The sequence below is a fragment of the Hyla sarda genome, chromosome 4 (genome assembly GCF_029499605.1).
Source record: "Hyla sarda isolate aHylSar1 chromosome 4, aHylSar1.hap1, whole genome shotgun sequence".
Classification (NCBI taxonomy): Eukaryota; Metazoa; Chordata; class Amphibia; order Anura; family Hylidae; genus Hyla; species Hyla sarda.
In genome coordinates this window covers 91946482-91967803 of record NC_079192.1, presented here as the reverse complement: position 1 = coordinate 91967803, position 21322 = coordinate 91946482, and the positions used below count along the sequence as shown (strand labels likewise).

Sequence of the window (21322 nt, the reverse complement as noted above, 5' to 3'; positions counted from 1 at the left end):
AAGCAGAACATTCATCAATGCCAATTCCCATCTGTAATAAATTCAAAATAGCTAAACTGGCTGTATAAACAACAGAAAGCATGAGCATTGCAATGTTTCTACTCTTCAGCTATGAAATATCAACTACACAACTTCAGCAAACATTTACAGGAATTAACTTAGTTACTTTCTACTAATGGTTCTCAAGCTATCTATATATTTACCTATCTACCTTTCCTTATCGCTGACACATTCAAAGCCACATCGCCTGTTGTATCGACTAAACTGGATCTTTTTGCCGGATGAGATATCATGATGAAGTGATGTCATAGGCTACCAAATATAATTAACTGTTATCTGGACTCTAGTTTGTAAAATACACAGGTGTCTGATTTAGATTTTTTCTGATAAGTGATGAAAAATATCCTTAAATAAAGTGACAGCTTACTGAATATGGTTTAAAACTACGGTTATCAATGGTTATTCTGGGTTTTATGAACAAGACAAGGTTGCCTTGTAAGCATAGGAATAGGAACAGAGGCTTACTGGGGTCTTCCCTGGTCAGAAAAACATGGCTGCTTTCTTACAGCCTGTTCACAGGTTGTGTGTGGTAGCATAGTTCAGCCCTATCAACTTAAATGGATCTGAACTGTAATACCACACCAGCCCCATAGACACACACAAAAAAGCACTAATGTTTTCCTAATTGTAGACATCTCCTTTAACCCCTTAAGGACCAAGCCCATTTTGACCTTAAAGGGGTTATCCACCATAAGGTGATTTTAGCATGTACCTGGCAGGCAGTAACGGACATGCTTAGGAAGGATCTGTGCTTGTCTTGGGGCTAAATGGCCATGTCATGAGATTACCATAATACTGTGGCTAGCTTTTTGTGAACTGGTATTTCCTGTTTGAATTTTCTTTTTTTAACTACAAATCCCATAATTCCATTTTCCTCCCCCCTACACATCAGCCACCCCACAAATTGAAACATAAATGAGCTGCATCCATTCAAAAGACCAGTGGTTTTCAATCAGGGTGCCTACAGCTGTTGCATTAGTTGCAGATTGATCTCTCTCCCTCCAAGTGATCGCCCCACCCATTGAAGCAGACAGGCTCCCTGTCATCAGCTGACTAGTAAGTCAGGTCTCGGCCGCATTGCAACCTGGGAAACATCTGAGACAACAGTCATTTTGTATGCTGTTAAAAATAAATATTGGAGTGAAAATCACATATGAATTGTGAGAAAACCGTAACATACAGGTACAGACACTAAATTATCAACTACACTAATTTTACAGCCCCTGTAGCATAGTCAAATAAAAAAATTCCTGGAATACCCCTTTAAGGACCAGGCCAATTTTATTTTTGCATTTTCGTTTTTTCCTCCTTGTCTTCTAAAAATTTTAACTCTTTTATAGTTTCATATGAGGGCTTGTTTTTTGCGCCACCAGTTTTCCTGCATAATGACATCACTCATTTTACCATAAAATGTATGGCACAACAAAAAAAAAATACTATTTGTGTGGGGAAATGAAAAAGAAAACCGCAGTTTTGCAAATTTTGGAAGGTTTTGTTTCCACGCTGTACAATTTATGGTAAAAATGACATGTGTTCTTTATTCTGTGGGTCAGTACAATTAAAATGATACCAATGATTATATACTTTTCTATTATTGTTGCGCTTAAAAAAAATCGCAAACTTTTTAACCAAATTAGTATGTTTAAAATCCTTCTATTTTGACGACCTATCACTTTTTCATTTTTCCGTATAAGCAGCGGTATGAGGGCTCATTTTTTGCACCATTATCTGTACTTTTTATTGATACCACATTTGTGTATGTATAAAACTTTTATAAAATGTGTTATTTTTTTTAATAAAATGTGACAAAAAAGCATCAACTTTGCATTTTTTTTTTAACGTTCACGCCATTCACCGTACGGGATCAATAACATCATATTTTAATAGTTCTTACATTTACGCATGCGGCAATACCAAATATGTATATACGTTTTTTTTTTTTTTTACACTTTATAGGGGTAAAATGTGAAAAAAGAAATTTTTTTATTTTTATTGGGGGAGTGGATTTTTCCAAATTTTTTTCCTTTTCTTTCTTCCTTTTTTTCCTTTCATTTTTGAACTTTACTAGTCCCTATAGGGGACTATCTATAGCTATCCTTTGATTGCTAATACTGTTAAGTGCTATGCATAGGGCATAGCAATGATCAGTGTAATCGGTCATCTTCTGCTTCTGTCTGCTCGATGTCAGACCAGAGCAGAAGACCCTGGAGATGGCCAGAGCCAGGTGAGGGGACCTCCGGCTGCCATGCTGGATGATCGGCAGCGCTTCGGGCGATCCGGTCATCCATTTAAAGTACTGCACTGCCGCAGATGCCATGATCTGTATTGATCAGGGCTTCTGAGGTGTTAATTTCTGCCATTACTGCGGGCGATCCGGTCATCCATTTAAAGTACCGCACTGCCGCAGATGCCGTGATCTGTATTGATCAGGGCTTCTGAGGTGTTAATGTCTGCCATTACCGGCGGGTCCCTGGCTGCTGATAGCACCGGTCCGGTGCTCGCAGTAATGGCGGAGCGTAAATATACGTCATGGTGGGTTAAGTACCACGGCACCATAACGTACATTTACGTCCATTGTCGTTAAGGGGTTAACTATAGTGGGAGCAGAAGTCGCAGTTGCATCATGGCCCAAGGGTCTGAGGTGCTTAAACAGTCCTCAAAAGACACTTCGGGTCTTGATACAGATTTTGTAATGGAGATTAGGTGCTTCAAGTATGTCTCTGAAAAAGAAATGATATCAGGAGTCACTTCTGACCATCTTTAAAGTTTACCTGTTGTTTCAAATGTTTTTGACATATCCTAGAGAACTGTTGGGGTTTGGGTCCTCAGAATCCTATGAATTACTAGAACCAGCAAGAAGAAGCACACAGCTGACTGCTTACCTCCCTGTAAGATGGAAATGACGGCCCACAGACTTACTATGAAAGTCATTCTCCTTTCACAAGGACAGCGCTGGTTCTAGTGATCAATAGTGGCCATTTAATGTATAGTGGTAGTCTACAGCAGTAAGCTCTCCAGTAAGTGCGAAACTACAAATCCCTGTATGCCCTAACATTCAATGTTGCTCCACAAACATTTTCCAACTCCATATTCTGGATGCCAACACCAAAGAAAAAACAGTGGGCACACAGCAAACAAGGAGCCAAACATCCAAACGACTGGCCTCTTAAACCTATCATCTAAGAAACTCAGCTCTGATCAGATGGCAGTACTATTGCAGGTCTGAACTTTGCTCCAACAAATGAGTTTAACATTTTTTCCACTCAATATAAAATGAATACTCTAGGGGCATCCTAGGTAGTCTCAGTTCGATACTGTGGCAGGCTAATTGGTGTTGGCTGACATGGGACGTCACATCCCTATATACGAGTATTCCATGGCCAGTGGCCTCGAGCATCAACTTAATAAATATAGTGACTACACTGTTGATTGGATCCCTACACCTGCCAGCACCCTTTCAAGCCTTCAGGTTGTCTGGATTTGGATTTGCTGTTTTCCTGGTAAATAAAGCTGACTACATTGTTGACCTATGTGAATACCTAAAACAAATCACATGTTTTCTTATTTCTCGGTTTTAATGGGGGACATACATTCACCATCACTAGTAAACCTCACCATGTCCTATTGGGAGGGGAAGTTTTTGTATGTCACCTGTAACCTTTTCTCTGTTCATCTGGAGGGGTAAAATGTCTCTCATACCAATTTTCCTGGAGTACCTTAATTCCAACAACTACTGTATAATTGGAAGTTCACCCATAGCCTTGATAGTCGGTGATGCTTCTAGATTTGCAATTCACGGACATTACAGGGGGAAACATGTTTGTACATCCACATAATGGAAGCCCATATTGGGCAACTCAGACCTTAGGGTGGACAGTAACTATTCAGCCCACACTCTCTGTGCCATTCCCATTGGTGAATTAATGTGGATCAAACACAATTGTACCAACAATGCCACGTTTAGGAATGAAGCACATAAACTTCAACAGAGGCTTGGCAAGAAGTAATACAAAGAGAAACTTTCACAAAGAGCTACTAAAATTGTAGCCACAATTCTTTGTAACAATCTAAGCCACGATCGTGGTAGAAAAAAAACCTGTATTAGCGATAACATTTGTACCTTAGTTTAAAACTCATTATAAACAGGAACTTACACTAGCTTAAAGAGGATGACAAGGTGGCATGCATTCTTAGTAATAGTTGGGCTGTTGTGCCCAAACTAAGTTTTTAGCCTGTTGTGACAAACGCCACTGGTGTAGCGCATTGTAAAGAATTCCAGCATAATAATCAGATATACCAATTGCCACAGAATGGGCGCTAAAGAAGTTTTCACCATTTAAAACTACAGCTCCCAGAATGACTTACGCAGTAGTAAGGTTATGCTGGGAGTTGTAGTTTCACTCATCATAACTGTAGAATTTACAACTGACTACAGCTCTGATAGGACATAGTGAGGAGAATACACAATGATATCAGTGACCACAGGTGAAGTCTTCTCTACAGTCTTTCCGCATCTAATTCAGTTGGTACATACCGCCTGGATGTGTTCCAGCTACAAATTTTACTCTGTAGAACTTAAGTGGAACCCAGATGGCGGATTCTGAGCCTCTATATGAAAACAATAATTAATATAACTCAACCAGACACTGTATCCTCTAAATATAATACTACAACACATACTGCGCTCCCTCAGAATATAACCCTGTCCCACAAAGTAAAATACTGCCACACACTGTACCCTCTGAATATAATACCGCAACATACTGTAGCCCACAAAAAACATTCCACCTCGTATATATACCTTACAATATACACTATTCCTTCTGAAATGCAAAACAAACTATGCCCCATAAATAAATTATGCCCCTATATATTGTGCCTCATGCTCTCCATGGTCACCCACCCCCATTTTATATACTGTACAGTATCCCAAGCATCCTTTACCCCCCCCCCCCCAAATGCCTTCTCATGTCACCCTCATCATCATCCCCCACCCCCGCATTACTGTGCCTCCTCATCATCATCATCCCCCAACCCCCACATTACTGTGCCTCCTCATCATCATCACCCCCCAACCCCCGCATTACTGTGCCTCCTCATCATCATCACTCCCAACCCCCGCATTACTGTGCCTCCTCATCATCCTCACCCCCAACCCCCGCATTACTGTGCCTCCTCATCATCATCACCCCCAACCCCCGCATTACTGTGCCTCCTCATCATCATCACCCCCAACCGCTGCATTACTGTGCCTCCTCATCATCATCACCCCCAACCCCCGCATTACTGTGCCTCCTCATCATCATCACCCCCAACCTCCGTATTACTGTGCCTCCTCATCATCATCACCCCAACCCCTGCATTACTGTGCTTCCTCATCATCATCACCCCCCAACCCCTGCATTACTGTGCCTCCTTTTCATCATCACCCCCAACCCCCGCATTACTGTGCCTCCTCATCATCATCACCCCCCAACCCCTGCATTACTGTGCCTCCTCTTCATCATCACCCCCAACCCCCGCATTACTGTGCCTCCTCATCATCATCACCCCCCAACCCCTGCATTACTGTGCCTCCTCATCATCATCACCCCCAACCCCTGCATTACTGTGCCTCCTCATCATCATCATCCCCCAACCCCCGTATTACTGTGCCTCCTCATGTCAGCCTCATCATCATGATGGGGGTTGTAGTTTAGCAACAGCTGGGGGCTCCTTGTTTGGGAACACACTGCCAAAATGTACTAACCCATTTTCTGTGCTTTTCTTCTCATTTCAGATATGTGTATGCTGAGGATTACTATGGATTTGGTGGACTACGTCGATGACCAGCTTTTTTTTATTTATTTAAATGAAATGCTAATGAGGGCTTGCGGGGGAGTTTTTGTTGAAATGAAATGTTTTTTTGTGTGTGTTGTGTTTTTTTTTTAAATTAACTTTTCAGGCAAGCCCAGAAAACAAGTTGGCGCTAACCCCCAATTATTACCGTGGTACCCACTGTCACAGGGGTGCTGGGAAGAGCCGGTACCAACAGGCCCAGAGAATCAAATATGGCGCTCCCGGGCCTAGGCGGTAACAGGCTGGCGTTATTTAGGCTGGGGAGGGCCAGTAACAATGGTCCTCACCCACCCTGGTAACATCAGGCTGTTGCTGCTTGGTTGGTATTGGCCTGAGAATGAAAAGACGGTGAACCACATGTTTATTTAACCCCTTAAGGACGCATGACGTAAATGTACGTCCTGGTGCGGTGGTACTTAACGCACCAGGACGTACATTTACGTCCTGTGCATAACCGCGGGCATCGGAGCGATGACCGTGTCATGCGCGGCTGATCCCGGCTGCTGATCGCAGCCAGGGACCCGCCGGCAATGGCCGACGCCCGCGATCTCGCGGGCGTCCGCCATTAACCCCTCAGGTGCCGGGATCAATACAGATCCCGGCATCTGCGGCAGTGCGCGATTTCAATGAATGATCGGATCGCCCGCAGCACTGCTGCGGGGATCCGATCATTCAGAACGCCGCACGGAGGTCCCCTCACCTTCCTCCTTCCAGCTCCCGGCGTCTCCTGCTCTGGTCTGAGATCGAGCAGACTAGAGCAGAAGATCGCCGATAACACTGATCTGTTCTATGTCCTATACATAGAACAGATCAGTATTAGCAATCATGGTATTGCTATGAATAGTCCCCTATGGGGACTATTCAAGTGTAAAAAAAATGTTAAAAAATGTAAAAGTAAAAAAAAAGTGAAAAATCCCTTCCACCAATAAAAAAGTAAAACGTCCGTTTTTTCCTATTTTACCCCCAAAAAGCGTAAAAAATTAATTTTATAGACATATTTGGTATCGCCACGTGCGTAAATGTCCGAACTATTAAAATAAAATGTTAATGATCCCGTACGGTGAACGGCGTGAACAAAAAAGAAAAAAAAAAGTCCAAAATTGCTACTTTTTTTATACATTTTATTTTAAAAAAATTATAAAAAATGTATTAAAAGTTTTTTATATGCAGATGTGGTATATAAAAAAATTACAGATTATGACGCAAAAAATGAGCCATCATACTGCCGCTTATACGCAAAAATAAAAAAGTTAGTGGTCATCAAAATTAAGGGATTATAAACGTACTGTCACGATGCCGGCTGGCAGGAGGTGGATCCTCTGTGCCAGAGAGGGATTGGCGTGGACCGTGCTAGTGGACCGGTTCTAAGTCACTACTGGTGTTCACCAGAGCCCGCCGCAAAGCGGGATGGACTTGCTGCGGCGGTAGTGACCAGGTCGTATCCACTAGCAACGGCTCAACCTCTCTGACTGCTGAAGATAGGCGCGGTACAAGGGAGTAGACAGAAGCAAGGTCGGACGTAGCAGAAGGTCGGGGCAGGCAGCAAGGATCGTAGTCAGGGGCAACGGCAGGAGGTCTGGAACACAGGCTAGGAACACACAAGGGAACGCTTTCACTGGCACAATTGCAACAAGATCCGGCGAGGGAGTGCAGGGGAAGTGAGGTATACATAGGGAGTGCACAGGTGAACACACTGATTAGAACCACTGCGCCAATCAGCGGCGCAGTGGCCCTTTAAATCGCAGAGACCCGGCGCGCGCGCGCCCTAGGGAGCGGGGCCGCGCGCGCCGGGACAGGACCGACGGAGAGCGAGTCAGGTACGGGAGCCGGGGTGCGCATCGCGAGCGGGCGCCACCCGCATCGCGAATCGCATCCCGGCTGGAGGCGGTATCGCAGCGCACCCGGTCAGTGGATCTGACCGGGGCGCTGCGGGAGCGAGAGTGTAGCGAGCGCTCCGGGGAGGAGCGGGGACCCGGAGCGCTTGGCGTAACAGTACCCCCCCCCTTGGGTCTCCCCCTCTTCTTGGAGCCTGAGAACCTGAGGACCAGACTTTTATCTAGGATATTGTCCTCAGGTTCCCAGGATCTCTCTTCAGGACCACAGCCCTCCCAGTCAACCAAAAAGAAGGTTTTTCCTCTGACCTTTTTGGAGGCCAGTATCTCCTTTACAGGAAAGATGTCTGAAGAACCGGAGACAGGAGTGGGAGAGATAAGTTTAGGAGAGAAACGGTTGATGATGAGTGGTTTAAGAAGAGAAACGTGAAAGGCATTAGGAATACGAAGAGAAGGAGGGAGAAGAAGTTTATAAGAGACAGGATTAATCTGGCACAAAATTTTGAAAGGACCAAGATAGCGTGGTCCCAATTTGTAGCTGGGAACACGGAAGCGGACATATTTAGCGGAGAGCCATACCTTGTCTCCGGGAGAAAAAATGGGGGGAGCTCTTCTTTTCTTATCAGCAAACTTCTTCATGCGTGATGAAGCCTGTAAGAGAGAATTTTGGGTCTCTTTCCATATGGTGGAAAGATCACGAGTTATTTCATCCACAGCGGGCAAACCAGAGGGCAAGGGAGTAGGGAGGGGGGGAAGAGGGTGACGGCCGTACACCACGAAAAATGGGGATTTGGAAGAAGATTCAGAAACTCTGAAGTTATACGAGAATTCGGCCCATGGTAGAAGATCTGCCCAGTCATCCTGGCGGGAGGAAACAAAATGCCGTAAATAATCACCCAGGACCTGGTTAATTCTTTCTACTTGCCCATTGGATTGAGGATGATAAGCAGAAGAAAAGTTTAATTTAATCTTGAGTTGTTTACAGAGAGCCCTCCAGAATTTTGACACGAATTGGACGCCTCTATCCGAGATGATCTGCGTGGGCAACCCGTGAAGACGAAAAATGTGTACAAAAAATTTTTTGCCAACTGAGGCGCAGAAGGAAGACCAGGAAGAGGGATGAAATGTGCCATCTTGGAGAATCGATCAACGACCACCCAAACAACAGTGTTGCCACGGGATGAGGGTAAGTCTGTAATAAAGTCCATACCAATCAGAGACCAAGGTTGTTCGGGAACAGGCAGAGGATGAAGAAGACCAGCGGGCTTCTGGCGAGGAGTCTTATCCCGGGCACAGACAGTGCAGGCCCGCACAAAATCAACAACATCCGTCTCCAGAGTCGGCCACCAATAGAAACGAGAGATGAGTTGCACGGATTTCTTGATGCCCGCATGGCCTGCGAGATGGGAGGAGTGACCCCATTTGAGGATTCCGAGGCGTTGGCGTGGAGTGACGAAGGTCTTCCCTGGAGGAGTTTGCCTGATGGAGGCTGTCACGATGCCGGCTGGCAGGAGGTGGATCCTCTGTGCCAGAGAGGGATTGGCGTGGACCGTGCTAGTGGACCGGTTCTAAGTCAATACTGGTATTCACCAGAGCCCGCCGCAAAGCGGGATGGTCTTGCTGCGGCGGTAGTGACCAGGTCGTATCCACTAGCAACGGCTCAACCTCTCTGACTGCTGAAGATAGGCGCGGTACAAGGGAGTAGACAGAAGCAAGGTCGGACGTAGCAGAAGGTCGGGGCAGGCAGCAAGGATTGTAGTCAGGGGCAACGGTAGGAGGTCTGGAGCACAGGCTAGGAACATACAAGGGAACGCTTTCACTGGCACAATGGCAACAAGATCCGGCGAGGGAGTGCAGGGGAAGTGAGGTATACATAGGGAGTGCACAGGTGAACACACTGATTAGAACCACTGCGCCAATCAGCGGCGCAGTGGCCCTTTAAATCGCAGAGACCCGGCGCGCGCGCGCCCTAGGGAGTGGGGCTGCGCGCGCCGGGACAGGACCGACGGAGAGCGAGTCAGGTACGGGAGCCGGGGTGCGCATCGCGAATCGCATCCCGGCTGGAGGCGGTATCGCAGCGCACCCGGTCAGTGGATCTGACCGGGGCGCTGCGGGAGCGAGAGTGTAGCGAGCGCTCCGGGGAGGAGCGGGAACCCGGAGCGCTCGGCGTAACAGAGGCTGGAGGAGTGGAGATCAGGCAGTCAGGAGGAATGATGTGTTGCGGAGAGAGCTCTACTTCCGAGGCATCCGAGGAACGAGAGAGAGCATCGGCCCTGATGTTCTTATCGGCAGGCCGAAAGTGAATTTCAAAATTAAATCGGGCAAAGAACAGAGACCACCTGGCCTGGCGAGGATTCAGCCGTTGGGCAGACTGGAGATAGGAGAGATTTTTGTGATCGGTGTAAATAATAACTGGAAATCTTGATCCCTCCAGCAGATGCCTCCATTCCTCAAGTGCTAATTTAATGGCTAGTAGCTCTCGATCCCCGATGGAGTAGTTCCTCTCCGCCGGAGAGAAGGTCCTAGAAAAAAAACCACAAGTAACAGCATGCCCGGAAGAATTTTTTTGTAGAAGGACCGCTCCCGCTCCTACTGAGGAGGCATCTACCTCCAATAGGAAGGGTTTAGATGGGTCAGGTCTGGAGAGCACGGGAGCAGAAGAAAAGGCAGACTTGAGCTGTTTAAAGGCGTCTTCCGCTTGAGGAGGCCATGACTTAGGATTGGCATTCTTTTTGGTTAAAGCCACGATAGGAGCCACAATGGTGGAAAAATGTGGAATAAATTGTCTGTAATAATTGGCGAACCCCAAAAAACTTTGGATAGCACGGAGTCCGGAGGGGCGTGGCCAATCTAAGACGGCAGAGAGTTTGTCTGGATCCATTTGTAGTCCCTGGCCAGAGACCAAGTATCCTAGGAAAGGAAGAGATTGACATTCAAACAGACATTTCTCCATCTTGGCGTAAAGTTGATTGTCACGAAGTCTCTGAAGAACCATGCGGACATGCTGGCGGTGTTCTTCTAGGTTTGCAGAAAAAATCAGGATATCGTCCAGATACACAACAACACAGGAATATAAGAGATCACGAAAAATTTCATTAACAAAGTCTTGGAAGACGGCAGGGGCGTTGCACAGGCCAAAGGGCATGACCAGATACTCAAAGTGTCCATCTCTAGTGTTAAATGCCGTTTTCCATTCATCCCCCTCTCTGATGCGGATGAGATTATAAGCACCTCTTAAGTCCAGTTTGGTAAAGATGTGGGCACCTTGGAGGCGATCAAAGAGTTCAGAGATAAGAGGTAGAGGGTAGCGGTTCTTTACCGTGATTTTGTTAAGACCGCGGTAGTCAATGCAAGGGCGTAGGGAGCCATCTTTTTTGGACACAAAGAAAAATCCGGCTCTGGCAGGAGAGGAGGATTTGCGGATAAAGCCCTTTTTTAAATTTTCCTGGATGTACTCAGACATAGCAAGAGTCTCTGGGGCAGACAGAGGATAAATTCTGCCCCGGGGTGGAGTAGTGCCCGGGAGGAGGTCAATAGGATAGTCATAAGGCCTGTGAGGAGGAAGAGTCTCAGCTTGTTTTTTGCAAAACACATCAGCAAAGTCCATATAGGCCTTAGGGAGACCGGTTACAGGGGGAACCACAGGATCACGGCAGGGAGTACTGGTAACCGGTTTAAAGCAGTCCTTGAAACAAGAGGTACCCCAACTCTTGATCTCCCCTGTGGACCAATCCAGGGTTGGGGAATGGTGTTGAAGCCAGGGTAGTCCAAGGAGAATTTCGGAAGTGCAATTGGAGAGGACCAAAAACTCAATTTTTTCGTGATGAGGTCCGATGCACATTAGGAGGGGTTCCGTGCGGTAACGCACGGCACAGTCCAATCTTTCATTGTTAACGCAATTGATGTAGAGAGGTCTGGCGAGACTGGTCACTGGGATGTTGAACCTGTTGATGAGAGAGGCCAAAATAAAGTTTCCTGCAGATCCGGAATCCAAGAAGGCCTTAGTGGAGAAGGAGAAGGTAGAGGCAGATATCCGCACAGGCACAGTAAGACGTGGAGAAGCAGAGTTGACATCAAGGACTGTTTCACCTTTGTGCGGAGTCAGCGTACGTCTTTCCAGGCGGGGAGGACGGATAGGACAATCCTTCAGGAAGTGTTCGGTACCGGCACAGTACAGGCAGAGATTCTCCATGCGGCGTCGTGTCCTCTCTTGAGGTGTCAGGCGAGACCGGTCAACTTGAATAGCCTTCACGGCGGGAGGCACAGGAACGGATTGCAGAGGACCAGAGGAGAGAGGAGCCGGGGAGAAAAAACGCCTCGTGCGAACAAAGTCCATATCCTGGCGGAGCTCCTGACGCCTTTCGGAAAAATGCATGTCAATGCGAGTGGCTAGATGAATGAGTTCATGTAGGTTAGCAGGAATTTCTCGTGCGGCCAGAACATCTTTAATGTTGCTGGATAGGCCTTTTTTAAAGGTCGCGCAGAGGGCCTCATTATTCCAGGAAAGTTCTGAAGCAAGAGTACGGAATTGCACGGCGTACTCGCCAACGGAAGAATTACCCTGGACCAGGTTCAGCAGGGCAGTCTCAGCAGAAGAGGCTCGGGCAGGTTCCTCAAAGACACTTCGAATTTCCGAGAAGAAGGAGTGTACAGAGGCAGTGACGGGGTCATTGCGGTCCCAGAGCGGTGTGGCCCATGACAGAGCTTTTCCAGACAGAAGGCTGACTACGAAAGCCACCTTAGACCTTACAGTAGGAAACTGGTCCGACATCATCTCCAAGTGCAGGGAACATTGTGAAAGAAAGCCACGGCAAAACTTAGAGTCCCCATCAAATTTATCCGGCAAGGATAGTCGTAGGCCTGAGGCGGCCACTCACTGCGGAGGAGGTGCAGGAGCTGGCGGAGGAGATGATTGCTGAAGCTGAGGTAGTAGCTGCTGTAGCATCACGGTCAGTTGAGACAGCTGGTGGCCTTGTTGCGCTATCTGTTGTGACTGCTGGACGACCACCGTGGTGAGGTCGGCGACAACTGGCAGAGGAACTTCAGCGGGATCCATGGCCGGATCTACTGTCACGATGCCGGCTGGCAGGAGGTGGATCCTCTGTGCCAGAGAGGGATTGGCGTGGACCGTGCTAGTGGACCGGTTCTAAGTCACTACTGGTGTTCACCAGAGCCCGCCGCAAAGCGGGATGGACTTGCTGCGGCGGTAGTGACCAGGTCGTATCCACTAGCAACGGCTCAACCTCTCTGACTGCTGAAGATAGGCGCGGTACAAGGGAGTAGACAGAAGCAAGGTCGGACGTAGCAGAAGGTCGGGGCAGGCAGCAAGGATCGTAGTCAGGGGCAACGGCAGGAGGTCTGGAACACAGGCTAGGAACACACAAGGGAACGCTTTCACTGGCACAATGGCAACAAGATCCGGCGAGGGAGTGCAGGGGAAGTGAGGTATACATAGGGAGTGCACAGGTGAACACACTGATTAGAACCACTGCGCCAATCAGCGGCGCAGTGGCCCTTTAAATCGCAGAGACCCGGCGCGCGCGCGCCCTAGGGAGCGGGGCCGCGCGCGCCGGGACAGGACCGACGGAGAGCGAGTCAGGTACGGGAGCCGGGGTGCGCATCGCGAGCGGGCGCCACCCGCATCGCGAATCGCATCCCGGCTGGAGGCGGTATCGCAGCGCACCCGGTCAGTGGATCTGACCGGGGCGCTGCGGGAGCGAGAGTGTAGCGAGCGCTCCGGGGAGGAGCGGGGACCCGGAGCGCTTGGCGTAACACGTACTAATTTGGTTAAAAAGTTTGTGATTTTTTTTAAGCACAACAATAATAGAAAAGTACGTAATAATGGGTATCATTTTAATCGTATTGACCCTCAGAATAAAGAACACATGTCATTTTTACCATAAATTGTACGGCGTGAAAACGAAACCTTCCAAAATTAGCAAAATTGTGTTTTTAATTTCCCCACAAAAATATTGTTTTTTGGTTGCGCCATACATTTTATGATATAATGAGTTATGTCATTACAAAGGACAACTGGTCGCGCAAAAAACAAGCCCTCATACTAGTCTGTGGATGAAAATATAAAAGAGTTATGATTTTTAGAAGGCGAGGAGGAAAAAATGAAAACGTAAAAATGTAATTGTCTGAGTCCTTAAGGCCAAAATGGGCTGAGTCCTTAAGGGGTTAAAAATAAATAAATAAATAAATAAACATGTGTGTGGTTCCCCATTTCATTCCCATCTAAGCAGCAACAGCCTGATGTTACAAGTGCAAATTTATTATAAACATGTAACGTGTTTCAGGGACATTCTGCCCCTTTCATCAGACATGCAGGACACAGACAGTTTTCTGTCTGTATCCTGCATGTCTGATGAAAGGGGCAGACCGTCCCTGAAACGTGTTACATGTATATAATAAATTTTGCACTTACCTCTGCACCTAATCCGTGGCAGAGCTTTTTTTGCACATCCCTATAACCAGCACTTTAATTAGTGTGGGAACCTCTTGTATATTGTCGACACCACATGGATATGTGAGTGAAGGGTTGAAGCTGCAGCCAAGACGGAATCTCCATCATTACTATCTGAGCCTGTAGGATGTGAGTGTCCATTGAATTCTGAGCGTTGTGCCTCGGTTGTTGCACAATGAAAATTGGTAAATTTTATCCAACCTGTGGATCCATTTATTTGTATGGGAATCACTGCACATTGGAGCTCTTGTCTGCTTTTATTTTCTACCAAACAGCCTTTGGGCGTTGTAGTTTAGCAACAGCTGGAGGTTCCCTGTTTGGGAGGACACTGTCAGAAAGGGTCCAGTCACGTGCTGCTGATGGATGATGGGGGGGGGGTAGTGGTAATGGGGGGAGGGGGTGTTGCTGGTGGATGATGGGGGGGGCTTCTGCTAGAGGGGGGGTGTTGGTGGATGATTGGGGTGCTACTGCCAGGGTAGTAGCACCCTAATCATCCACCAGAAGCACCTCCCCCCAGCTGTAGCACCCACATCATCCACTAGAATCTTCCCATCCCCCTACCCCCCTGTGGTAATAGCATCAGCTGACGGATGATGGGGGTGCTACTGCTGGGGGGGGGGAGATAGGGTGTTGGTGGATGATTGGGATGCTACTGCCAGGGCAGTAGCACCCTCATCATCCACTAGCAACACCCCCCCCCAAAGCCTTGAACCCCCCAGCGCCCCCTTTTCTCCCTGGCAGTATTGTAGCTTACCAGGGTCAGTCAGGTGCACCCCACTCTGTTCTTGGCTGGCTTGATAGCACCCCCGTCATCCATCAGCAGCAGCATCCTCCTGGCAGTAGCATCCCAATCATCTACCAGCCAGCAACACCCCCCCCCCCCAACAGTAGCACTCCTCATCGTCCATCAGCTGATGCTATTACCATGGGGGGTGTTGTTGGTGGATGATGGGGGTGCTACTGCCAGGAGGATAGTGCTGATGATGGGGGGGGGGTGTTGCTGGTGGATGGTGGGGGTTCTACTGCCAGTGAGGGGGGGGGGTGTTGGTGGATGATTGGGATGCTACTGCCAGGGTAGTAGCACCCTCATCATCTACCAGCAACACCCCCACCAGCAGTAGCACCCCAATCATCCACCAGCATCCCCCATTCCCCCTACCCCCCTGTGGTAATAGCATCAGCTGACGGGTCAGTCAGGTGCACCCCACTCTGTTCCTGGCTGGCTTGGTAGTTTGCAGTCCCTGTCCTGCTACCTTGCTGCAATGATTCTGAGGCTCACTGGTCCAGCTTGGAAAAGATCAGTGCAAACAGTGCGTCACGTCCGCGCCGTCCATCCAGCGCTGCCCAACACCGCTGACGTCCCATCACCGTAACCCCTGCTGTGCCTTATCACTGCTGGAAGATGAGTACGGGGGCTGGGTAGGTGTTGTTACTGTTGATAGAATCTCGCCGATGCGAGGACCCACTGGGGGTGGTGCTAGTGACTTGGTGTCACCCCATCAGGCTGGTGTCACCTGGTGCGTGTGCCCTTAAGGGCTACCACTGTAACAGAAAAGACTGTCTGTCTTCTAGCTTGGTTACAACAGAAAAGCCAAGTGTATATAGGTATTTTAGAAATAAGGGACTTTGTAGTTTTGGCACCACACCTGGCAAAACCTTCGATTTTCCCAAGCCATGTAAGGAAAAACATTTTAAATCAATCAGTACATTAACTGAAATTCCCATAATATTGTTTACACAATAGAGTACATTGAATGCCACCTCAAATATGTCAGATGCACCTCACGAAAATTGAAAATAAGTGCATTAGACCATCTTGATGATGCCAGCAACTCCAACAGTAATAGAAATAAATCAGGAGCATCCATGCATTTTTCACAAGTGCGTGGTGGCTTGGTTAAAGCACTTAGGATTTTCAGCATTGAATGGATACTTCCTCATGTTCGAGGCAGTGATATTCACCGTACGTTGCTGAGCCGTGAAGCTTATTGGCAGCTTGTGCTTGGAACTAGAGCCCTACATGGTTTGAATAAACGTAAAGAATTTCATTTTTAAGAAAAAAGAGGGTTAACCAGCTCTGATCTATTGTATTACAGAGATTGCATACCACATTCTCTTTACTTCTTGCACTAGCCTGATATCGCATACCATATGTTAAGAATTGCAGAGTATGTATTTTGACTTGAAATTCTATGTATTTTCTGAATTTTACATTGAGTCTGTCTTTACTGACACACAGTCCGCCCCTGAAACGTACTATTTAAGAAGGTTGTATCTGACCAGGTGTATTGGTGATCAAGAGTGTACATGTGCTTAAAGGGGTACTCGGCCAATAAACATCATATCCCTTTTTGAAAGAATAGGGGATGGGGGGTTTGGGTGTTAGGCCGCTGGGGACCCGCGCAATCTCCGGCACGGCACCCCAGTCACCCCATGCATACTGGATGACTGGCAACCACAGCTGCCATGCCCCCTCTATTCAAGTCTATGGGAGGAAGCGCAATGGTTATGTACTAGCTATCACGCCCCTCCATAGACATGAACGGAGGGGGCGTGGCAGGATGTCACAAACATGGAAGCCCCAGGTTTCCATGTTCAGAATGTTGCTGTACCAGCCCGGAGGTCCGGCTGCCAGGACCCCTCAAGATCAGTCATCTTATCTCCTATCCTTTGGAAGCTGGAGTACCCCTTTAATTGCCTTTGATTTGTCTGTTTCTTGCACAGCGGTGTAATGTCTTCAATTTTGAAAGTAAACTAATAAAGAATAGCATGTTAAGGGGTGTTACATAGTTACATAGTTACATAGTTAGTACGGTCGAAAAAAGACATATGTCCATTAAGTTCAACCAGGGAATTAAGGGGTAGGGGTGTGGCGCGATATTGGGAAGGGATGAGATTTTATATTTCTTCATATATTATATTTTGGATCAACAAATCTTTCTACTTTTTGTATCAGAAGAGTTGTGCAACCAAACTAATAAAAGTACAATGTTGTGCATGAACATGTGTCACCGCCTCGTGGGCCCTTTCATCGGCAGCACAAAAGACAGATGGAGATGGTAAATTCTCCACAGCTGATGTTAGACTTGGACTTAATTAAGAATGTGTTCTGAATATCAGAGATATAATAAAAAACAAGGGTCTAATCATTCATTGATAAACGCCATATAGAAACGACACATGAAAACTAATTAATAAAAGCAAAATTAATTAGAAACTGACTTGTTTACTACGGTTTCACTGTTTCCAAGATTGGGTAAAGCCTTTTGAGAGGGGATTATACTGGATGGCGTAACATTGTACCCTAGTCACTCAAGAATGTATTCAGGGATTATTTTATTTGATTACCCTACAGGGGCTGTAAAGTTCATAATATAGTGTCTGCACCTCTGCTTGATGGATGTTCTCACAATTCTTATGTGATCTTTGCCCTGATGTTCATTTTTAGCAGTGTTGTCTCAGGCTTTCCCAGGTTGCCCGAGACATTACATCACTAGTCAGGTGTTCAGAGGAAGCCTGTCTGAGTTTCAATGGGTGCAGTGACTGCTGGGTGGGAAGGAGATCATTCTCAACAGGGCTACAGGGAATTGTAGTTTCAAGCACAGCATGCAGAGAGGGGAGTCTAGCTGTGCTGCAATGGGTGGGGTGACTGATGTGTGGTAGGGAGAGACTCCCCACTTACAAACAAGGAATCCTGGGACATGTAGTTGGAGGGAGGGAACTCCAATAGAAAGTAGCCATTTTACAAAAAGAAAGCAGAAGTGTTATGGTGGACTCACAACACAGCCATTTAGCCATAAGACAAGCGCAGATCATTCCTAAGCACGTCCTTACTGTCTGGCAGGTGAGTACTTAAGCCACCTTATGTTGGATAACCCCTTTAAGACTCTTATTAAATCTATGGATTCCCCAGGAGGAATGTTGGTAAGAGAAATCGGTTTATAGCGCTATCCTTCAATCTGGGCTTAGGGCAGCAGAAGGGTGGGGCAAGTGTGACTGGAGCCCACCTCCCCTGTGACTGGATACTGATCATTGCGCACACCAAAGTAATTTTTTAGCCCTATGCTGCAAATAGCTTATATTTAAACATGTCAATTTATAGTAAGAAGCCTCCCCCCCCCCCTATGCATAGCAGCTAGGACACTGGGATCCACACTTAATATATCATCTGTTCGCAGTTGAAAAGGCTTTATGTTCATTACAAAAAGAAAATGACGAATATCAGTCCACATTTTGCATTGATGTAACGCTCCATTTCACACAGACAGTTTAATTGAATCTTGATTGCACCTGGTAATTATTACAGAAAGGTTGCTTAGCTAGGTCACTGTGCATCATTTCACTTGACTGCCAATATGAGGGCCGAACTGCTTTAGGGACTATTCACATCACATTCTTGTGTTGCATTTAGTGTGTACATCGTGAAAGCTCCAGAAATACATATTAAACATGTTCATAGGTGTCCACTGTTAGATGAAAGGCAAAGGATGTCCATTTGGACTCCATCTTGCCAGCATATATTAATATACCACAACAACATAAAATGTATGAGCCCATATGGCGTCAATCACAATGGATACTTTAAGAAGCTCCAGTGACATCACTGTCCAGCGGATCCTACTGCTTGACTTTACTGTGTTATATGTTGCAGTCTTTTGTTGGAAGTATATGACAGTAGTTTCACCATCCTTTACCACCAACAGAGGCCAAAAATTTTAAACCAAAGGGGTTTTACTTTGTTAAGAATCAGCATCCTGTCAATATAGAGTATCCGAAGGAGTAAACCCGAAGAATACAGTACGCAATAAAACATAAAAGCCATGAAGAAAAAAAAAGGCCCTAAAAGTGTGACATATGTAAATATGTAAGCCATAATATCCCCAGGAATGCTGCACAAACATATTATTACTTGTATTGTATCTTACCTATAGGCATTGCCAAAAAAAATGGCAACCAGCACAGGACAAAACATCCTACTACGATTCCCAATGTCTTTGCTGCTTTCTTTTCCCTAGAAAATTTGAGAAGGCGCACTGAGAAGTGAGTCTTATGCTTTGCACTGGAATTGGTATTTCCACTGCATTTATCTGGAGTGCTCTTCCGATGAATCCTCAAGGTTACCTCTTCAGAATCTGATTTTTCACATTTCATTCCAGAATTGAGAACTTTTCCCTCCCTTTTAGCCACAACATAGACCCTAAAATACATGATGAGGATGATGGTGAGGGGAAGATAGAAGGATCCAAAAGCTGAGAAAAGAACGTAGCCTGGCTCTTCAGTGATTTCACAGATTGTTTCATCTTCTGGTGCTGGTTCTTTCCAGCCAAATAGGGGTCCAATTGAGATTACAAGGGACAAAACCCATATACAAAGGAGGGCAAGAACACCTCGCTTTTCAGTCATAATACTGGGGTATCTCAGTGGGTAACTAACACCAATGTAGCGGTCTATAGATATGACACATAGGCTCATAATTGAAGCTGTGCAACAAAGGACATCAACAGCTGCCCATATATTACAGAAGATGCGGCCAAAGAGCCAATATCCTTGGATTTCAAACGTGGCAGAGAAAGGAAGCACCATGGACATCAAGAGAAGGTCTGCAACAGCCAGGTTGACAATAAAATAATGGGTCACAGTCTGTAGATGCCGATGACATGCCACTGAAAGAATTACCAAAATGTTTCCTAGTAATCCAAAAGTGATGAAGATTCCAAAGATAACTCCAGTGATGATGGATTTAGAAATATTGTTGGGCGATGTCTGATGGGTACAGTTTATACAGAGAGGGATGGACTCGATTGAGTTATTCTGATCAAATAGGACCATGATCAAGATAAACGATATCTGTTTACAGCAAATCTGTCCTCAACTGTTAGACAGAAGAAATCGTGTTTATAATATAAGTAGAAGCTCTGCATATATTTTTTGGCCACGATGTACGGCCAGGCACAGATGAGCATGTAAAATGTAGAATTCAGCCAATAACGTGTTTACATTCCCATCAATTATTCTTGATGTGAAGATGGCAACCCTCACTTTTCAATGTTTTCTTTTTTTACTGTTGACTCTTCTCACTTAGCAAAATGAATTACAGATGTTGGGAGGATTCAATGGACATCATTTCTTTGGCGGAATTGAAGTTCCTGCTGATCTCCCACTTATTTTATAACAGTGTCCTTGGGTTAAATTGTTCGTTGTTGCTGTTTTGGCCATACACCTTTAAGAAGTTAGTCAGCTAAATGTGCTCCATTGTGGTTTACACAAGATATAAATATAGTTTGCTTTAAGTTCCTTTGTAGAAAGGTTAGAAACACTGTGCTATTATCCGATAACTCTGATGAATCTCTGGATGGGTGGTCCTCCTGGAGTTCACAGACACATTTTAATGTACTTCGATCCTTAAACAATCCTTTTGGAGATGCTGATGTAGAGGGGTCCCAGCTGATGTCTGCTAACCACAGTACTATTTCATAGACTGCATGCTGGTTAGGACAATGTGTTCTTCTCATGATAATTCAGTTGCACATTCACCTGAAAAATAATAAGGAAAATTGTCAAATGGTCTAAATCTTTTATTCTTAGTATAATTTGATAGACTTAGGCTAAATAAGGCATATGTAGACTATGGGAGGGGGGAGGGGATGGCTAGTTATGAAGCCTCTCTCAACATATAGGTTCTCCCACAATTGCCCAAGCATGCTGGATTTAGGTGAAATTTTGCTAAAATTTCTGCTAGCTTTGAGATAGGCCATGCCCTTTGTGCAATGGAAGGTTCAAACACTAAGGTGTAAGTGTATTACATTTAGAAGTTATAAACATTTATTTAAAATGTGTTTGGTCAATAGCTGTATCTTAAAATCCCCCACCATACACAAACATGTTCAGCATGCATGTATTCTAAATGAACATTGGAAAAAAAGCTGCTGCCAGGAAACATTGACACTGGCTCATCATTCCGGAGAACATACTAAGAAATGCAATGAAACTCTAAATAGGTGGCCTTGACGTGGCAAGTGGGCTTGTACTTTTTGATCAAAATGTATACTAACAACCTGTTAGTTTTAGAATTTATGCTGAGAAGAAAGTAGATGTCTGTTTTCTCTACTTGAATTCACATTGT

The 21322-nt window shown here is 46.0% G+C and overlaps 1 protein-coding gene across 2 annotated transcripts in view; it reads right to left on the bottom strand.

The window, feature by feature from the left end:
- The window catches only part of ADRA1A (adrenoceptor alpha 1A), a 290018-nt gene that overhangs the window by 175529 nt on the left and 93167 nt on the right, over window positions 1-21322 (bottom strand). For both annotated transcript variants that reach the window (XM_056571545.1, XM_056571543.1), the window contains exon 2: window positions 19125-20733. In XM_056571545.1, the coding sequence (XP_056427520.1) occupies window positions 19125-20028 (904 nt within the window). In that variant the 5' untranslated portion in view covers window positions 20029-20733. The remainder of the gene's footprint in view (window positions 1-19124; window positions 20734-21322) is intronic.